The sequence below is a fragment of the Tachyglossus aculeatus genome, chromosome 18, assembly GCF_015852505.1.
Source record: "Tachyglossus aculeatus isolate mTacAcu1 chromosome 18, mTacAcu1.pri, whole genome shotgun sequence".
NCBI classification, from domain to species: domain Eukaryota; kingdom Metazoa; phylum Chordata; class Mammalia; order Monotremata; family Tachyglossidae; genus Tachyglossus; species Tachyglossus aculeatus.
This window is the reverse complement of record NC_052083.1, coordinates 2,020,270-2,040,134: the sequence shown is the minus strand read 5'-3', so window position 1 is coordinate 2,040,134 and position 19,865 is coordinate 2,020,270. Positions and strand designations below refer to the sequence as shown.

Here is a 19,865-nt window from a genome sequence, read left to right as displayed (position 1 = left end):
CCAGCCCTGGGGTGTGGAGTACTGTGTGTGTGTGTGTGTGTGTGTGTGTGTTTGCACTCTTGCACACGCTCATGTTTACTTTTCTAAGGGTTTGTAAAGTTGAACCTGATGAGTTGCTTTTGTGAACCTGGGCTGGAGGGGAGGCCGATATTGGAAAGAGAACTCCAAATGCTCGGAGGGCTGGTTTTGGAGTAGGGGGAGACCCCAGGGCCAGATTATGGTTCATAGATAATGATGGATGGGGGTTGTGTGTATGTGTGTGTGCAGGGAGTGGCACTGTGGGTCACCGAAAGTAGCCAATCTAGTCTTCCTTCATTGCTTGTCTCCCTTCCAACCAGCTGTCTAAGCCCAGATTCTCTGGGGGTTGGTTCAGCCCCTGAGTGGGGTGTCCTGGCACTCTGAGTATCACACATTATTACTACTACTAATAAACATCTCTTGAAGGCCAGGTAATAACACTCCAACTATGTAGGGAGTTGTAATTTTTCCGCTGCACTTTCTCATCAGTTATCCTCTTCTCCCTTCTCAACGCCTCTGTGAGACAGGCAGAGGCTCATTATTCACCCCATTTTACAGAGGGGGAACAGAGAGGTGAAGTGAACCGTTGAAGGTCACCCAGCAAGCTAGGGCCAGAGCTGGCACTCGAACCCAGACCTCTTGATTCCCTGACCTGGGCTTCTTCCATCCCTTCTCCAGCCGGTGACCTCAGAGTCCCCGAGCATCCGGCCAGCAGCACAGGACACGACACAAAATACGTGGTGCAAATCATTGCCTGCTTGGCTTGGTTTGGCTTGGCTTGGCTTGGCTCTGGAGCTGTGGGTACCAAGAAGGTTGCTTGCCTGTGTTCCAACTCTCAGGCTCTCCACTACCTACCATCTCCTTCTTGGTCAAGTAGTTGTAGCAATAGCATTTATGTAGTGGCCACTTAGTGTAGTGTTCAGTGCTAGGTGCTTAGGTAGTATGGAATAATCAAGCAATGGTATTTACCAGCTGCTTATATTGTATTCTCCCAAGCACTTAATAATAATAATAATAATAATAATAATAATAATGGTATCTGTTAAGCGCTTACTATGTGCAAAGCACTGTTCAAAGCGCTGGGGGATACAAGGTGATCACGTTGTCCCACGTGGGGCTCACAGTCTTAATCCCCATTTTACAGATGAGGTAACTGAGGCACAGAGAAGTTAAGTGACTTGCCCAAAGTTACACAGCTAACAATTGACAGAGCCGGGATTTGAACCCATGACCTCTGACTCTAAAGCCCGGGCTCTTTCTGCTGAGCCACGCAGCTTCTCTAAATGCAGAGTAAATAGAGTAAGTATTTTCTAAATACTTAATGCAGAATACACCATCAGTACTCAATAAATACAATTAACTTGATTGCTTTCTGTGTGCAGAGCACTGTACTGTGCGCTTGGGTAAGTACAATTTAGTAAAGATGGATTCAGGGAGGTTACAGTCCAGTGAGGAAGAACGACATAAAAATATTTACTCCTCCTTCTTCTCCTCCTCCTCCCATTTGCAGGCCTCAGGGACAGAAGCTGACTAAACTAAGGGACTCTGGGCTGAGACTCTGGATATTGAGAAGCAGCATAGCCTAGTGGAATGAGCATAGGCCACGGAATCAGAGAACCTGGTTCCTATTCCCGGCTCCACCACTTGTCTGCCGTGTGACCTTGGGCAGGTCACTTCACTTCTTGGTCCCTCAGTTTCCTCATCTGTTTTCCCTCCCACTAAGGCTGCCAGTCCCGTGTGGTGCCGGGACTGTGCCCGACCTGATGACCCTGTATCTACCTCAGCCTTAGTACAGTGCTTGGCTGTACTAAGTGCTTAACAAACACCACAGATGATGATTCTTATTCTTATTATTACTGACCCTGCACTTTCCCATCACTGCCTCTTGCAGCCACATCAGGCAGACAGTGCTTGGCACAGAGTAAGCACAACAAATACTGTAATTGTATCCAGATCCACTTGGAGAGAACTCAGGTGACAGCAAGGGGAGTTTAGGTCAAACCGAAGGAAGAATCCCTCTTGAAAGCCAAAATGGCAGTCCCAGAGATACTGTGGAGGCTCCTTCTCTCCATGCCAGTCCATTTGGGAGAGAGGCGCTGGCCTGGCCCGGAGGATTGAGGGAGGAATCTTGCTGGAGGTGGGCAAATAGACTCCAGTTCAGTGAGCCTCAGGTGTCCTCTGGAGCTCCTTGCTGGTCGCCTTGGGGTTGGCACAGTCCATCTCCTTCCCAGCACTCCTGACTTCCCTCATCCATCCAACTCTTGTAGACACTGTGGGGAAAAGGAACGAAGGAAGAGGGTGGTAGGATTCCCACTCCCCACCCGGAGCCTCCCATCAGCCTCTGCTCTCAAGTTTTTTTGGGGAGGGGCAAGGCAGAAGAATTCTTCCTGCTCTTTCCTTTCGACCTGTGTTGACGGTGGGTCTCGTTAATTGACTCTTTTCATTCCCTTAATTAGATGCAAATGAGGCCAGAGTACAGAGGGGTGATTGAGCGGAGCCGGAAAATGCCAGCTTCATCTCTGAATGCCTCTCGGCCTGGCCGGGTCGGCTGACGGTGGTGAGAGACCCACCGGGCGCAGGCTCATAGTCATTGGGGCCGGGAGGACTGGGTTAGGAAGGAGGAGAGCGGAGCCCCGGGCTGGCCTATACCACTGTGAGAGGACTGGTCCCATTGAGGCTGATCTCCAAGACTCAGCGGCGAGCAACGTTCTCTTCTCTCTGAGTCATGCGGTCTTTCTAACCATGACTGAAGAACAATATCTAGAACACCCCTGTGCTCACAACGATCGTGACAGGCCGGCCAGCTTCCCTGGGGAAAAGAGGCCTGGAGGAAGATGTTTCACACACAGATGATGCAGTCCAACGGGGCAGTTTGAGGCCATCTGGTTCTGCCTCTACAGCTTGGGCAGTCTGTGTTGTTTCTGTATCCAGAACGAACATTGTATCAGTTCATTAGCATTGTGATGTGCAACGGCTTAAAGTTCACTGTTTCCAGTTGGTAACAGTGAGCTTTAGTTCCCACTGCAGTACTAATAAATTGATACAGAGAAGCAGTAAGGGCCAGTAGAAAGAGCCCAGGCTAAGAGTCAGATGTCCTAGGTTCTAAATCCAGCTTCATCAGTTGCCTGTGGTGCGACCTTGGGCAAGTTATTTAAATTTCTCTGTGCCTCAGTTTCCTTAAATGTAAAATGGGGATTTGATATCTGTTCTCCCTTCCAATAAGGCTGTGAGCCTTATGTAGGACAGGAACCGTATCCAACCCAATTATTTTGTATCTACCCCTGTGGTGACTAAGGTGCTTGGCACATAGTAAGTGCTAAACAAATACCCTAATTTATCATATCATGTCTCTGATACTGAAACCCAATGTGAGTTTGCCTGAAGGTGATCCTGCATGGAGCCTTGTCCCATTTAGGCCATTTTGGCACTGGGCTCCCCACATCTTCCCCCACATTCTGTCCTAGCCATGCACTTAGCAGCCTAATTGTGCAAAAAAGGTTGCCCCTTTCTAGCGCCCTCCCCCTCCCCACCCCCGTTTGAGTTTAGGGCAGGGTATGTCTTTTTTTTGATAGCATTTATTAAGCACTTACTATGTGCAAAGCACTGTTCTAAGCGCTGGGGGATTACAAGGTGATCAGGTTGTCCCACGGGGGGCTCACAGTCTTCATCCCCATTTTACAGATGAGGGAACTGAGGACCAGAGAAGTTAAGTGACTTGCCCAAAGTCACACAGCTGACAGTTGGCGGAGCCGGGATTTGAACCCATGACCTCTGACTCCAAAGCCTGGGCTCTTTCCACTGAGCCACGCTGCTTCTCTATTATAGCAAAGCGTTTCCTGCATGTGCTCATTGGGATCTGCTGGCCACAAGGGCAGCTTCTTCTAGACTGTGAGCCCACTGTTGGGTAGGGACCGTCTCTATATGTTGCGAACTTGTACTTCCCAAGCGCTTAGTACAGTGCTCTGCACACAGTAAGCGCTCAATAAATATGATTGATTGATTGATTGATTGAGCTTCCTGTCAGAGGGATCCCAGATCTCACCTCACTGTGGGGGCGAAGGCCCAGAGGTCCTGACACTGCCAGGGCCCCACCTTAGCCAGGAGTGGTTTTTATTGAGAGCTTACTTGATGCAGAACATTGTGCTAGGCACTTGGGAGAGTACAATACAATAGACCAACCACCAGGTCCTGGCTCAGTCCCCACTTTCTGGGTGAGTTTTGTCAAGAGATGGACACTAAAATAAATTACAGAAAGAAGGAAAAGGAAAAATGGATAGATGGCTATATAGATAAGTTCTCCAATGGTAACCTGTCATTCATTCATTCAGTCATATTTATTGAGCGCTTACTGTGTGCAGAGCACTGTGCTAAGCGCTTGGAAAGTACAATTCGGCAACAGATAGAGACAATCCCTACCCAACAACAGGATCACAGTCTAGAAGCCCTCGGGTATTGAGATGGATTGTAAACTTGTATAGAGCAGGAACTGTGGCTTTTTATTCTGTCGCCAGGTGCCTTGTTCATTGCAGAGGGGTCTGCACAGAGTAGACATTCAAATAATGCCATGGCCTGGGACTCAAAAGGGCATGGGTTCTAATCCCAGCTCTGCCACTTGTCTGCTTTGTGACCTTAGGCAAGTCCCTTGACTTCTCTGTGCCTGTTCCTCCATTTGTAAAATGTGGATTAAGACTGTGAGCCCTACATCGAATAGGGACTGTGTCCAACCAATTTGCTTGTACCACTCCAGCACTTAATACAGTTCCTGGCACATAGTAAGCACTTACATACCACAATAATAATAATAATAACAATTATTATTAATATTAATGAGCTTACCCTATAATAGAGGAGGCAGACAGCAAAATGTTTACAGATAGTCATGAGAATAAATAATTGAATAAGTATGTCTACCTAGGTGCCAAAGCAGAGTATAAATAAATGACTAAAGGACATTGGGTGGTTTTCATGCAGAGGCGCTCTAGCACCCAAAGTTTGCTCTGCTCCTTTAAGTGCTGTTTCAGTTTCTCCATCCTCTGCCATTGGACTGCTCCCTAGCCCTGCACCCAATCCCCAAACCTGCCCGTGTCTCTGTGTTTGCCAAGGAGCCTGGCTGGGGACTTGGAGCTCTGAGGAGGAGCTGCTGGCACCCTAGACCTCTCGTTCCCGGGAGTGACATCTGCCCCTGCCCACTCTGTCATCTTCCCAGACACCTGCGTCGTCAAGGTGACCAGCCCCCAAATAGTGTGGCTTTTGACAGCTGGGGCCCAACCTGAGTTTATTCCGAGATGATGCTGTCACCGGAGCCGTTGCCATGGGAACCGGAGAGGTAGCCTATGATTAGGTTTGGCTTTGACATCGTCTCTCTCCCAAGCCCACTCAAAATTGTTTTCTCATCCTAAGCTCAGCAATGATCGGGTCCCTCCAACTGGAGTCCCAGGGACGAGAAGGTGGGGTGAGGAGGACTGGGTTCCAATTCTCTGATGGCTTGTGTCCCCAAGGTTGGCCTCTGTTTCTCTCTGAGCTTCCACCCTCACCACTGTCAGTCAGGACTCAAAGCCCCCTGCCTCCTGGTTCTCCCTGAGATGAGTCCAGGAGAAGTAAATGTTGTGATTTGTGCACTCAAGGTGCTCACAGTCTTTTGAGGGTCTTGAAGAACCAAGGCACTGGGATGGTTCTGGACAGGGGTGTGTGGATGGTGGGGTATAGACGAGATGACCTCTGGAGCATCTTTCCAGCCAGAGGAGTCTGTGATTTCTTTGTCAGAAGTAACCAACAAGGGCTTGGGGTATGGCATGGGTTCCTGAGCCGAGGGCTCACTGAGCCAGCTTAATGCCCCTCATGTTGGTGGTACTAGGCCCTCAGTCTGCCACAGGATGAGCAGAAAAAGCTGTCCTGCCGATCCAGAAGATGACCCATGGTGGGCACAGGCGGTACCGATGGGTTTGGGGGGGTGCTACTTGCAGTCTGTTTTGGGTGCACTGGGCCCATGGGATCAGGGTGGTGTTTATAGGTGGTGCCACAGCTTTGAAATTCTAGGAACTGATTGTTCTGAGGGCCAAACTCAGAGCCGTCAAAAGGGAAAGTTTTGTGCTTATCAGGAATGGAAAAATCAGGGCCATTTGTGTCAACCGTGTATAGGAACGCACTACCAAGAGGACTGGCCTTGCCAGCATGAGCTCTGCATGAGAGGGTTTTACAGAAATAATGATGATGATGATCACAAGAATGATGGTTCTTATTAAGCACTTCCCATGTGCTAAGCGCTGGAATAGGTAGAAGATAATCAGATTGGACAGAATTTCTGTCCCACACAAGTTTGCAGAGCAGGTATTTAATCTCTATTTTACAGTTGAGGAAACTGAGGCGTAGAGAAGTGAAGGGACTTGTCCCAGGTCATGAAGCAGGCATGGCATAGTGGATAGAGCATGGGACTGAAAGTCAGAAGGTCATGGGTTCTAATCCCAGCTCTGCCAATTGTCTGCTATGTGGCCTTGGGCAAGTCACTTAACTTCTCAGTATCTCAGATACCTCATCTGTAAAATGGGGATTCAGAATGTGAGCCCCATGTGGGACAGGGACTACGTACAACCTGATTTGCTTGTATCAACTCTAGTGTTTTGTACAGTGCCTGGCACATAGTAAGGGCTTAACAAATACCATTGTTGTTGTTATTATTATTATTATATGGGGATCTTGGTTTAGAACCCAGGTTGTCTGACTCCTGGGCCCATGTTCTTTCCTCTAAGCCATACTGCCTCCCTCTCCATCATCAGCCCTAGTCCCAGTAGCACTATTCTCTGGTGTTGTGGGCTACGTCGGGGGGTGTCGAGCCTGTATCAATGTAAAGGATGTGTCAATTGGGCTGTTCCCAGTGGGACAGAGGGCCCAGGTGGTTGGGAGGGGCAGAAGTTAAAGTGTGAGTGACATTTGACTCAAATTGACTGGCACTGGGTGGTGATGCACAGTTCCAAGAGAATCCTTCTCTCCAACTTTCTCCTCTGTCCAGAATCCCAGGCCCAGGGGCCACTAGCTCCTGGCTTGGGAACTCCAGAGAACTGTGTCCAAAAGGGTAGGGGAGGTGACTGGCTAATGGCTGCAACCTGCTGCAGACTGCTACGGCCTTTTTTTTTTTGTAATGGAATTATGTATCCAGCGCAGGGATAGATACAAGTTAATCAGGTTGGGCACAATCCCTGTCCCACACAGGGCTCACAGTCTTAATCCCCATTTTGCAGATGAGGTAACTGTGGTAGAGGGAAGTTAAGTGACTTGCCCAAGGTCATGCAGCAGAGATGTGGCAGAGCTGGGAAGAGAACCCAGGTCCTTCTGACTTCCAGATCCACCCTTATCCACTAGGTTATGCTGTGAAGTTGCAACAGATGTGTTGTAAAGCTGAAGCGGGTATGAAATTTAAAAATATTCCAAGGGCCGTTCATCTTGAGTCAGGGCCTGCCTGTTTTTCTTAATATTTGTCATGTATCCCCATTCATCCTAGCTATTTTCCGTATATCCAGTTTCCCTCAAAAGACTGTGAGCTCCTTCAGGTTTTGAATCACGTCCCTTATTTCTTCTACGTATCCTCAAACCCGGAGCTCTGCATCCAACAAAGACTCAAATCAGAACTGCGGCTGCAGGCACACAACCCACGCAGGCCGTGGAAAATGACACAGACCTGCTGGGCTATCCATAGGGAGGGCTCATGAGAGGCTCTGGCGAGTTGGGCCAAGGGCAATAAGGAGAGGGTGGAAGGAGGCAGTGTGGCCTAGTGGATTGTGCCCGGGTCTGGGAGTTGGAGGACCTGGGTTCTAATCCCACTCCACCACTTGTCTGCTGCATGACCTTGGGCAAGTCACTTAACTTCTCTCTGCCTCAGTTACCTCATCTATGAAATGGTGACTGACTTGGCATGACCTTGGGCAAGTCGCTTCATTGGGTGGCTTTTATTCATTCATTCATTCAATCGTATTTATTGAGCGCTTACTGTGTGCAGAGCACTGTACTAAGCGCTTGGGAAATCCAAGTTGGCAACATCTAGAGACGGTACCTACCCAACAGCGGGCTCACAGTCTAGAAGGGGGAGACGGACAGCAAAACAAAACATATTAACAAAATAAAATACATAGAATAGTCAATATGTACGAGTAAAATCAATCTGTACAAACATATATACAGGTGCTGTGGGGAGGGGAAGGAGGTAGGGCGGGGGGGATTCATTCATTCAATCGTATTTATTGAGCGCTTACTGTGTGCAGAGCACTGTACCAAGCGCTTGGGAAGTACAAGCGTTATTATTATTAGCATTATTATTATTATCCCCATTTTGCAGATGAGGGAACTGAGGCCCAGAGAAAGTGAGGTGACTTGCTCAAGGTCACAAATCTTCTAGACTGTGAGCCCGCTGTTGGGTAGGGACCGTCTCTATATGTTGCCAACTTGTACTTCCCAAGCACTTAGTACGGTGCTCTGCAGACAGTAAGTGCTCAATAAATACGATTGATAGTATTATTATCCCCATTTTGCAGATGAGGGAAATGGGGCCCAGAGAAAGTGAAGTGATTTGCCCAGTTGGGAGGGGCGAGGTGTGGTTGGAGGTGGTGAGATACCAGGAGGAAGAAGCATGAGGAAGCTGGGTAACTTGCCACAGGGCAGCTGCGGCCTGCCCAAGAGGCGAGAGGGTTTACCAGTAGCCGTTTCCTCCATCACTGCTGCTGCGCTGACTGGTGAAGCTGTAATGGCATCATTACACAGCACTGCATATGATTTCATCCACACTGAGGGTCAAATGAGGGAGGAGCCCTGTCCAACGGCCCAGCCCTGGGCCCGAGTGTCAATCACTGCAGCCCTGCCTGTCAGTCACCATCCGTCTGGCCATCCTCACTCTTCATCTTACCACAGTCTGCAATGGCCCAAGTGGGGATGCCCAAATAATCGATGTGGGGGCCTAGTGGGTGGCTATCTGAGGCTGACTGCCCCATCCCCTGGGATGGAGAGGAGGAGGAGGAATCCCACCTCCCCTCCCTGTCTCTCTATCCTAGAATGTGTCTATAGACTCTGCTCATGGCACAGGATCTATCTTCTTCTCCATCGCTGTTTGACTAGTTCTTGCCTACTTTCTCCCTTTCTCTCTGCCATTGCCTGGCTTCATCTCCCCCAATTCCCACCCTCACCACCTCTGTCCCCCAGCATGATTCCCAGCTCGGAGTGAGGGCAGTAACAGGTAGGGGGGCTGTCCACTCTCAAAGTCAGCCTCCTGCTCCTGGGCCTCGCCCCAGCCAGAAGGCAGGAATGTGGAAATTTCCTCGTTGGTCCCTCTCCCCTTCCCTGCTGCTCACCATCTCCTGCCCGGCCTCATCTTTCTTTGCCACCTTCCAGGGGCTGGGGGGGTGGGGAAGGTGAGGGGGGGGCGGTTGGTGACCGGGAGCCAGACTGTTCTACCAGCCTCCCCACTTAGGTCTATTTTTTTTTTAAAACTAACTCTGCCTCTGGTGAAGATTCTTTCCTTTCAGAGCCAATGAAAAAGTCAACATTTGCATTTAAATGGAGAATTTTTCTTCCCCAGTTCTGCCTCCCCTTCCAAACAGGAGCATGTTGTGGAATAGCTGCAAGGAGATAGACTCCTTAGCACAAACAACCTCAGTTAAGAAAAGATACACATGCACATACAAACAGCATGCACATGCACCTGCAGATACATGCTCCCACACGTGCATGCGTGCACACACAAGCACACACACACACACACACACACACACACACACACACACACACACTCACTCATGCATGCAGGCAGATGCACCCAGACCTTTGGAGATGCACACAGACACACTGAGGCATGTGTACAGATAACCAAAGACACACACCCACATGCAGAAACATAGCTGAACAAGACACACACCCACACAGACAACCATGTACTCACACTCCAAACACATGCACACAGATCCTTAGACTCACACATGTACATTCCCCCAAAAGTAGTCTTCTGGGCACACACAGGGGTGGTGGAGCCCTGCCTCTCCTATCCCTCAGCTGATCGGGGATGGGCTCAAAAGAAGCGGCATTGCCTAGTGGACAGAGCCCAGGCTTGGGAGTCAGAGGATGTGGGTTCTAACCCCGGCTCTGCCACTTGTCTGCTGTGTGACCTTGGGCAATCCACTTCACTTCTCCGTGCCTCAGTTGCTTCAGCTGTAAAATGAGGATTGACTTTGAGACTCATGTGGTACAGGGACTGTGTCCAATATGGATTATTTTGTATCTACTCCAGCACATAGAACAGTGCCTGACACATAGTAAGCACTTAGCAAATACCATTAAATATAAAAAATGGGGAAGGAAAGTTCCAGGGGCCAGGTCTTTGGGCCCTCAGCCTCCTTGCTCTGCCACAGCTCTGCTTCACCAGGTCATAAGAGAAACAGTGGGGTCTAGTGAATTGGGCATGGGCCTGGGTAATAATCCTATTTCTAGGACTTGCCTAATGTGTGACTTTGAGCAAGTCACTTAACTTCTCTATGTCTCAGTTTTCTCAACTGTAAAGTGGAGATTCAGTTACCTCTTCTCTCTCCCTCTTTGACTGCGAACCGCGTGTGGTAAAGGGTCTGTGTTCAACCTGATTACCTTGTATCTCTCCCAAAGCTTAGAATTTGTAAGCTCTTAACAAATACCGCAAATTATTTGTGATTGTAGTAGTAGCAATAGATTTAGTAAGTGTTTACTCTGGGTTTTTGTTGTTGCTGTTTCTTTCTTTTGTTTCTTAATTGTATTTAAGTGTTTCCTATGTACCAGGCACTATACTAAGCGCTGGAATAGATACAAGATAATTGATTTGGACCAAGTCCCTGTCCCACACAGGGCTCACAGTCTTAGATTCCATTTTACAGATGAGGCAACTGAGGCACAGAGAAGTTTAGTGACTGTGTGCAGAGTACTGCTCTAAGCACCGGGAAAGAGAACACAGGTGAAAGTTAGACATAGACCTAGTACCTCAGGGAGCTTACAACCTAAAAATATATCAGGCACCTGAGGAGAGATGAAACAAAACACTAAGATGACGTAAAGACCTGGACAAATTGGGCTATAGCTGGAGGTGGGAAGGTGGAGGGTCTGGGGACACCAGGGACAGGGTGTGGAAGGAAGGGACACCATCATCCCACCCCTGCTGCAGATGAACAGCATCAACAGCCCCTGCCTCACCCTGGCAGCAGGTCTCTGTTTGCTGGTGTTTTCTGAATGGCCCACGTGAGATGAAAGGATGATGACTATTCAGCAGAGAGATAACGCCCAGCCCTGGCAAAATGTCAACCAATCATTTTTGTTCAGAGCCTTCCCACCCCAAATGCTGGGTGGGTGATTAGCTCTGCCCTCTCCATCCTAGCACGAGGCCAGATTATTGACTGACTCTATGGTGGACAGGCCCAAGGAGATGGGTTCAAGTGACAGCCAGAGGGATCTGAGTTAGATTGTATGGAAAGGGCCACCACCCATAGAAGGGAAGGTGGTTGGCTCTGAATCCCAGGCAGGGACCGGTGGGGAGAGTCCCTGGATCAGCATCCCTGGAGGCGTGGGGCTAGATGTGATGGCGGGCCCCGGGGACTTGGTCTGAGTGGGGACCAGGCCCAGGTCGGTGACTTGGGAAATGAAGGTGAGTCTTGGGGGGCCACAGTATGCTCTGGGGAGATCACTGTGGTCAGGCGGCCCGGCGGCCCAGTAGCCCAAAGAAACAAGCCCGGCTGCCGTGTGAAGGCATCCAGAGGAAGGGGGCTGTCCAGCTGCTGGTTGCCCCAGAATCAGCTGCAGCCCAACTTTGGTCCAGCCCCTGGACATGCCACTCTCTACCCTCCCCTGCTCTGCCTCTACCTGCCCCTCACCCACCCACCCACCCAAGGAGGACAAGCTGGGGGCTCAGGAGAACATGGTTTGGGGCCCAGTTCAGCCCTGTGGGACTTGGACAAGGTACAACCTCTCAGGCCCTCAGCTCTCTCCCTCTCCCCTTATTTTCTTCCCTCCTCCCCTTTCCCTTTTCCGAACCCTCTTCTCCCCTTCCTTTCTCTATGTCCCACTCCATCTCTGCTCTGGGGCCCAGGACAAACATTCCTTTAGTCGGTAGCTGGTCCAAGCTCCTTGAAGGAGGGGGAATTGGGATCATCAGGCCTCAGAGGAGACCCAAGACTTAACGGCCGGCAGTGCCTCTCCTCCCTCCCCCTGACTGAAGACCACTCCCGCTGGCTGCCAAGGCCCCTGACCTGCTGGTAAAGGCCAGTGAATGTGGACCCAGCTCATTGAGATGCCACACCACAGATGCGGAGACATTTGCTTCAGGAAACGTTTTAATTGCCTGCTCCCTCTGCTGGCACAGACTTTTTCCTTTACTCCTTTTTTGATTTTTTTAATGGTATTTGTTAAAGCGCTTATTATATGTCAAGCATTGTTCTAAGTGCGGGGGCAGATATAAGTTAACTAGGTCAGACACAGTAGGAGGGAGAGCAGGTATTTAATCCTCATTTCACAGTGGAGGAAACTGAGGCACAGAGAGGTTAAGTGACTTGTCCAAAGTCAAACAGCCAGAATTAGAACCCGGACCCTCTGACTCCCAGTCCCATGCTCTTTCCACTAGGCCATGCTCCTCTGTGATTACAACTGGAGAATGTCCCTTGCCTCTCTCACCATTCTTCACTTCTTTCTACTTCTTCTACTCCTCCTCCTCTCCCTCTCCTTACTCTTTACCTTAGAATGAAGGGAACTTGAGAGGTCATTTCATCCATTCCCCTGCTTCCATGAACACATGCAAAGCGAACACACACCCACATACACGTGCACACAGGCAGGGAGTCATGTCACAATCTGGCCAGGCCCCCACCTCAGATCACGCCGGAAGGACATCGGTGGTCATCCTGGCAGAATGTCCTGGTCACTGAGTAGGCGGATGGGTAGATGATGCCCTTCCTCTCTGCCAGATGGAGGTAGCAGACCGCCTGTGCCTCTCCCTCCCTCGGGTATCAGGCTGGAGGGGGCGGAGGCCTGTGGAGCCTAAAGTCCAGAGAAGGGGGGGGAGTGACCCAGCTGGCCCTCGGAGTGGCATCTGTGGGGTGATTTTAAACCACTGAGGTCCATGCCCAAGTGTAGGCACCACCATCTCTTCTACATGTCTCTCCCGAGGTCATCTTTTCCATCCCCCTGCCTCAGGGGAGGTGTGCTGTTCACCAACCCATCCAGACAGGGTCTCGCTCTTAAGATACCCCAGGAGAAGGGTCCAGATTTTCTCTCAGCCATCCTCCCCAGGACCTCACCCCTTGTCTCTTGGAGAGTTTCCTTGGTTGTTGCCATGGCTTCTTGCATCGAGGCTCTGGAGCTAACCAGCTGCTCCTGGTAGGGTCACCTCCATCCCATCAGAGTCTCTGTCAGGTGCCAGGTCTGGAGCAGGTTCAGAGTCCCAGGGAAGGGCCGGGGAGGATGGGAGTGGGGTAATCTTCTGGCCCCATCAAGCAGCCTGCCACTAGTCTGGGTCATTGGCAGTATCACAACGTCTGGTGGCCCCTGTTGGCTGAGAGTTGGTTCCCCAGGACCCACAGTCTCACGATCGGAGTGGTGTCCAAGGGGCTTGGGGGAGAAAGTGCCTGCCTGGAAGAAGCCAGGCAGCAGGATGAAGAAATCAGCCAGGAAGGCCCAAAGGAAATGGTGTCGACTCTGCCTCGATCCCCAACTCTTTCATGAGGGCCCTTTCCCTCGCTGGCCTCACCCCTTGCCCTCTACGCCGTCCCCAGCCCTGGATTCTGACTCGTTTTTCTCTGGTTGTCCCCCAGGAGGATGGAACGCCTGGTCCCTGTGGGGCGAGTGTACGAGAGACTGTGGCGGGGGCCTGCAGACACGGGCTCGGACCTGCCGGCCCCTCCCGCACCGGGGCCAGGCCTGCGCGGGCGTGCTGGAGGAGGGCCGGCTCTGCAACAGCAGGGCCTGCAACAGTAAGTCGAGTAGCCATGGGTCTGGGGTGGTGCCCGGGGCCTTTCCCTGGAGCCCCTGAGCCCTGCCGTCCCTGTGGTTGGAGGTGACCCAGAGCCCCACTTCTCTGACACCTCACCCATCCTGCCGCGGTATGGAAGGGTCAGGCCGGGAGGGGTGGGGGGCCTTCCTGGGAGGGGGGCAAGGAGAAAGTTCCCTGAGCCGAGGCCAGACCCCGGTATTCAGACTTGGGGGACCCCAAGGAATCGGAAGACACTGCAGTGGGGTGGCAGGGTGGGGAGCGCGTCAATATCTGAGGGTTCTGGAAGGAGGTGGGGGCACTCGAGGAGGACAGGAGGATCCTATACATTTGGGGGTGTCACTGGCTTTCTGACGGTGGATAAGCAACTAAGCAGACCGGTGGTGGGCTCGGCAGGGCATAAACTGCCAGCGGCATTAGAATGGAGAGCGCAGGGCTTCGAAGTCCAGGGGGCTGAACGGGCAGTTTAGGGCGGAGGCAGGCGGTCCCTGGCTGACCAGGGTGAGCAGTGGTTCTCTCAGGCACCACAGCTGAGGCCTGACTGACATGGGTCCTCCCCACCCCACCCTTTCCCCCCACCCTATTGCCTCACCATAGCCAGTGGACGCTATAATTCCAGAAGTCAGTCCCTGAGGTCCACAGATAATCGCCGGAGGGGTGAGCCTGAGGACCTGCAGCAGTTCGGATACCCATCCTCTCAGACAGGTGAGCAATCTGGGCCTCACCCGGCCCTGGCCTGGGGAGAAAAATAACAGGTGGGGTGATGCCTGGAACAGGAGGTGCAGGGAAGGAGGAAAAAGCAGTGTGGCCTTGTGGAAAGAGCATGGACCTGGCAGAGGATCTGGGTTCTAATCCCAACTCTTTCACTTGACTGCTGGGTGACCTTGGGTTTCATCACTCCTGTGTGCCTACATTTGCTCATTGGTAAAATGGAGATCCAACACCCCTTGTTCCCTCTACCTCTGTCTGTTCTAGGGTGGGTGGGGTGGGGAGGTCCAGACAGTGGTTTCCATGTGTCCATAGGATTGGGTCTGGGGCAGCCCTGGGGTTTGGTCTTCTCTGGACCCCCATGGATCAGTCCAGCATGAACTTACTCTTAGAAGGGCTGTGCCTCACCCTGCTCTCTGAGAGAACTGAGTGACCACTGTGCCCTCTGTTGACCATCCCACCAGGCTGGCATCCAGAGACATGCCCTCTGGTCCATCCCCCCACCTCTGGCTGGACACATCCTCAAATGGCTGAGAGCCCAGGGGATCGAGGATTGCTAACCCCTCTCTCTTGCCCCTCTGGCACCCCATCCCCATCAGCATGCCATTGGTTTCCTCTCTCTCACGTTCACCTGTCACCCGGGATCTGCCCCCCGACCCGGCTCCCCCATCCCTTGGCAGGTGACCCTGCAGCAGAGGAATGGTCCCCATGGAGCGTCTGCTCGGCCACCTGCGGTGAGGGCTGGCAGACCCGCACCCGCTTCTGCGTCTCATCATCCTACAGCACCCAGTGTAGCGGGCCCCTCCGGGAGCAGCGACAGTGCAACAACTCTGCTGTCTGCCCAGGTATGTGGAGGCTGGGCCCGCCTTAGGTTGGGTTAAGTGCCATGGAGGAGGAGGAAGAGGAGGTAGCAGCAGCCATGGCCCCTTACCTCTGGACTCTGTGGCTGGTCCAGGCTGATGGCATGGCTCTGGCTTGCCGCTTCTCCTGGGGCAGGGGCCTATGTCTGGGAGGGAGGGAGGGAGGGAAATGGCTTGGTAGTGGGCATGGTCCCCCAGAGTGCCCAATGACCTGCCCCAGTGATCCTTTGGGCATATCTAGTGGCCAGGAGCCTGCCTCCAGCCACCTAACCCAGGAAGCGTTTGTGAGATGCCACCTGCTTCACCCCCACATCTCACCCCCAGAGCCTTCCTCAGCATCCTCGCTGGATTTGGCCTCCACTAAAGTGGGTCCTCCCTCTGGAATTCCTTGACCCATGCCCCTGGGTTCACCATTCTCTCCAGCCTGGGAAGGGGACAAGCTGCTCTCCCTGCTCTCTAGCTTGGAGTCACCAGCCCCCGCTGCACATCCTAGATCCGAATAACTCCAGGTTCCCCCAGTGACCTCTTTCAGGACTGTGGCCCCTGCATTGCCCCCCCCCCCCCCGGCCTCCTGACCATTCTGACCAGTCTCTCTCATCCTGGCAGTGCACGGGGCCTGGGATGAGTGGTCCCCCTGGAGCCTCTGCTCCTCCACCTGCGGGAGGGGCTTCAGGGACCGGACCCGCACCTGCAAGCCTCCTCAATTTGGGGGTAACCCCTGTGAGGGGCCTGAGAAGCAGACCAAATTCTGTAACATCGCCCTCTGCCCAGGTAAGGCAGAGGAAGAGGGAGCTGGGAGTGGTGGGTGGAGGTGCCAGACTTGGGGGTTGGACAGGAAGGGAGAGCTTCTCCACACTTCCTCTCCTTATTCTCGCGGCCTGAGGGGCCAGCTGGTCCTAAGTCCCTTCTGCCTCCCTCCCTGCCATCTCTTCCAGAAAGCCTCCCCACTTGATCCTGCTTGAATCCAATTTCTTCAGTAACCCCCTCCGCCCTCAGAAATGTTTTTCTCATGTTCTTTATAAACTCAGATTCCGGTCAGATTTCTTTCACATTTTGTGGGAGAGTTAGAGGAAGATAAAGCCATCCAGCCTGTGCTGTGGAGGGATTGACAGTCTGATGGGGGAGGTGGGACCACTCCATCACCTTCACACATGCCAAGATGTGCAAGCGCACACACCCATACCCACCCATCCACCTACTCTCTTTCTCTCTCTCACTCCCTGTACCCTGGGAGAAGGAAGGGATGAAGGTAGGAGGGGACAGAGAAGACATAGTCTCCAAAGAGCTGAGTGTTTGAAGGTGCAAGCAGGCCAGATGTAGACACAGACTGCACTGGGATGTAGGGAGAGGAAGACGGAGAGGGAAAGAGGAAGGGGAGAAGGAAGGGAGAAACACAGAGAGAGTCTCTCTGTGTCTGTGTGTTTATATCTGACTGTCTCTGACATGGGGGATTGGGCTTGGGAGAGGAATGTTAGGGGTGGAAATCATGGCTTTTCTAAATGTATATGGTCATTTTATCTACCTGGATTCTGCTCTCTTCTTCCCTTTCCATCTCGACCCCACCCCCCAACCCCCTGGGCCAATTTTTGGGCTGAGAAGAAACCATGAGAGATGGAGACAGGCAGCTCTTATTGACCCAGAAATCACTTTGATAGTAGCCCGCACTTTGAGGAAGTGTCTGGCTTTGTACAGAAAATTGCTCTTGTATAAATGCTTTCTCCCTCCCGACCTCACCTCCTTCCCCACACTTTGGACTCCATGAACATTGTTTCTTTTCTTTCTCTCTCCTTTGCCTCTCCTTTCTCTCTCTCTTCCTCTCAATTTCTGTCTCTCTCCTCTGTGTGTGTGTGTGTCTTTCTCTCTTTCTCCCCTCATTCTTCTCCTCTTTCTCCCTCCTCTGTGCCCCAGTGGCTGGTGGGTGTGGGTCTCTATCCTTCCCAGGAGGGCTTCCAACCATTGATCTAGGGCAATTTTTAGTCTTTGCCCAGTTGGTATTTACTTCCCAGTGGCTGATACAGTTCATCTGTCTGCCTTCAGCCCCATCTGTCCCAGGGGCAGAGCTGTCTGCTAGGCCTAGCTGATGATGGGTCAGCCCAGCCTCACGCGCTAGGTGGAAAATCATCTTTCCACCCAGGAGAAGGATGCCCTGCCTACCTCAGCTCCCCACAGACTCCAGTCACACTTCTGCCATGTGCAGCTGATGCCTTGGAGACCCCTGGTGAGGGGAGCCCAAGATGGAGACTGTATTTGGGAGCCTCATGACTTAGGGGTCTTTTCCCTAAGGAAACATCTGACTTCCCTGGGAACTACCTCCCCAGCCCAAATGAATACTTCCTTATCCTGTTCACTGGCAGCTCCTCGAGGACAGGGACTGTGTCTTCTCCTGCCTGCTCCCCCCACAGGGGTCAGTAGAGTGTGTGTGTGTGTGTGTGTGTGTGTGTGTGTGTGTGTGTGTGTGTGTGTGTGTGTGCCTGTTCTGTATCTCCCACCAGACGATCATCCCCTCAAGGGCAGGGCAGGGACCATGTCTAATCATCCCTCCTCTCCTCCCTTCAAGTGACCAGCTTTGGACTATGTCAGGATGGGCCTGTCCAGCAGATTGTTGCTGGACTGATGGACTGACCAACCGACTGAATATCGGTGGGGAAGCCCAGAGTGGGCCTGCCCAGATAGGGGTGGGGGTTGGTGTGGAGGGGCTGGGGGCAGCGGGGGGAGGCCTGGGACTGGGCGGCGTGTTCACGCTCTCTGTGTCCGTCTGCTCCCCCCCCGGGCCGGGCAGTGGACGGAAACTGGAACGAGTGGTCGGGCTGGGGCTCGTGCTCCGCCAGCTGCTCCAACGGCACCCAGCAGCGCACACGGGAGTGCAACGGGCCTTCCTACGGTGGGGCCGAATGCCAGGGCCCATGGGCCGAAACCAGAGACTGCTTCCTCCAACAGTGTCCAGGTCAGTGCCACGGGCACAGCCCCTGCTGCCGGAGGGGCAGGAGAGCTCTGAGGCAGGGGGGCAGGGCTTAGGGGGTGCCCAGGATGGGGTAGGGCTGGGAGTGGGACTGGAGGTCTGATGGCATGGGGCTTAGAGTTGGGTCACAGTCAGGTCGGGAGACTGGGGCTGGTGGGACGTTAAGACTGACTGGCGGGGACCTCAGGCCTGGTATATTTAACACAACCCAGACTCCACCCATTGAAACGGGCCCACTGTAGCCACAAGCCCAGAGTGGATTCTCTGTCACGTGAACCAGGATCCCGAGTGCAGCGCCCGGCCCCAGTGCCCACGTTGCCCATGCAGCAGCAGCCAGTCCAGGGGCCGGGAGTTCACTATATTGCGCTCTGCTCTCTTTGTGTCTCTGTGTCTCATCTGCCCCAGTGAACGGGAAGTGGCAGACTTGGGGTGCCTGGGGCAGCTGCACCACCACATGCGGAGGGGGGACCCAGAAGCGTGACCGCCTCTGCTATGGACCTTTTTTCGGGGGTGTGGCCTGCCAGGGCCCCAAGGAGGAGTACAAGCAGTGCAACGAGAGGAGATGCCCAGGTCAGTATCCTGGAGCTGCCGTGAGCAGCAGGCAAGACTTCTGAGGTGAAGACGAGACATTCAGGGAACAAAAACGACACAGAAAGCCAATGTGCTCTTGCTATTAGTAGTTAAAGTAGTGATCGCAGTGGTCATAACCAAGAGCCTCTGGTGCCCTTCTGTGCCCTTCGCAGAGCCCCACGAGATCTGTGACGAAGACCCCTTTGGCTCTGTGGTCTGGAAGGAGACCCCCGCGGGGGAGATAGCAGCTGCCCGGTGTCCCCGCAATGCCACGGGTAAGTGTCTTGCCCCGGGAACCAGCTTCCTTCTGGGTCTGGAGCCAGCTCTGCCCACTTTTCTTAGACTGGGAGCCCTTGTGGGGGCCAGGGATTGGGTCTCATTCTCACCCATAGGGCACAGAGAAGTTAAATGACTTGCCCAAGGTCACACAGCACAAATGTGGGAAATTAGATCTCAGGTTCTTCTGACTCCCAGGTCTGTTTTCTACCCACTAGGCCATGCTGCTTCTCTCGGCACTACCACCACCACCACTGCATCTACAGGGAGATTTCTACCCCTGTACTATGCTGGGTGACATGGGCATGCTACTATCCCCAGTGGGCCTCAGTTTCTCCATCGTTAAAATGGAAAAAAGTCCTGCTTGGCCCTTCCTGCCTCATAAAACCAAAATAAGGACACAGGAATTCCTTAAATGAAAAAATCTCTTTAGGGTAATGAAAGTGCCATGGAAATCTAAAGTGGTGGGGTTGTTATATTATTATTTCCATCATTATCAGTC

General features: G+C 52.5%; 1 protein-coding gene across 12 annotated transcripts in view; it reads left to right on the top strand.

The window, feature by feature from the left end:
* The window catches only part of ADGRB1 (adhesion G protein-coupled receptor B1), a 132,522-nt gene that overhangs the window by 34,358 nt on the left and 78,299 nt on the right, over positions 1–19,865 (top strand). For 9 of the 12 annotated variants that reach the window (XM_038760003.1, XM_038760002.1, XM_038760001.1 and 6 more), the window contains exons 3-9: positions 13,815–13,973; positions 14,588–14,695; positions 15,379–15,543; positions 16,165–16,329; positions 18,329–18,502; positions 18,923–19,087; positions 19,261–19,362. In XM_038760003.1, the coding sequence (XP_038615931.1) occupies positions 13,815–13,973; positions 14,588–14,695; positions 15,379–15,543; positions 16,165–16,329; positions 18,329–18,502; positions 18,923–19,087; positions 19,261–19,362 (1,038 nt within the window). The remainder of the gene's footprint in view (positions 1–13,814; positions 13,974–14,587; positions 14,696–15,378; positions 15,544–16,164; positions 16,330–18,328; positions 18,503–18,922; positions 19,088–19,260; positions 19,363–19,865) is intronic. The other 3 variants (XM_038759998.1, XM_038760009.1, XM_038759999.1) reach the window with 2 other exon arrangements.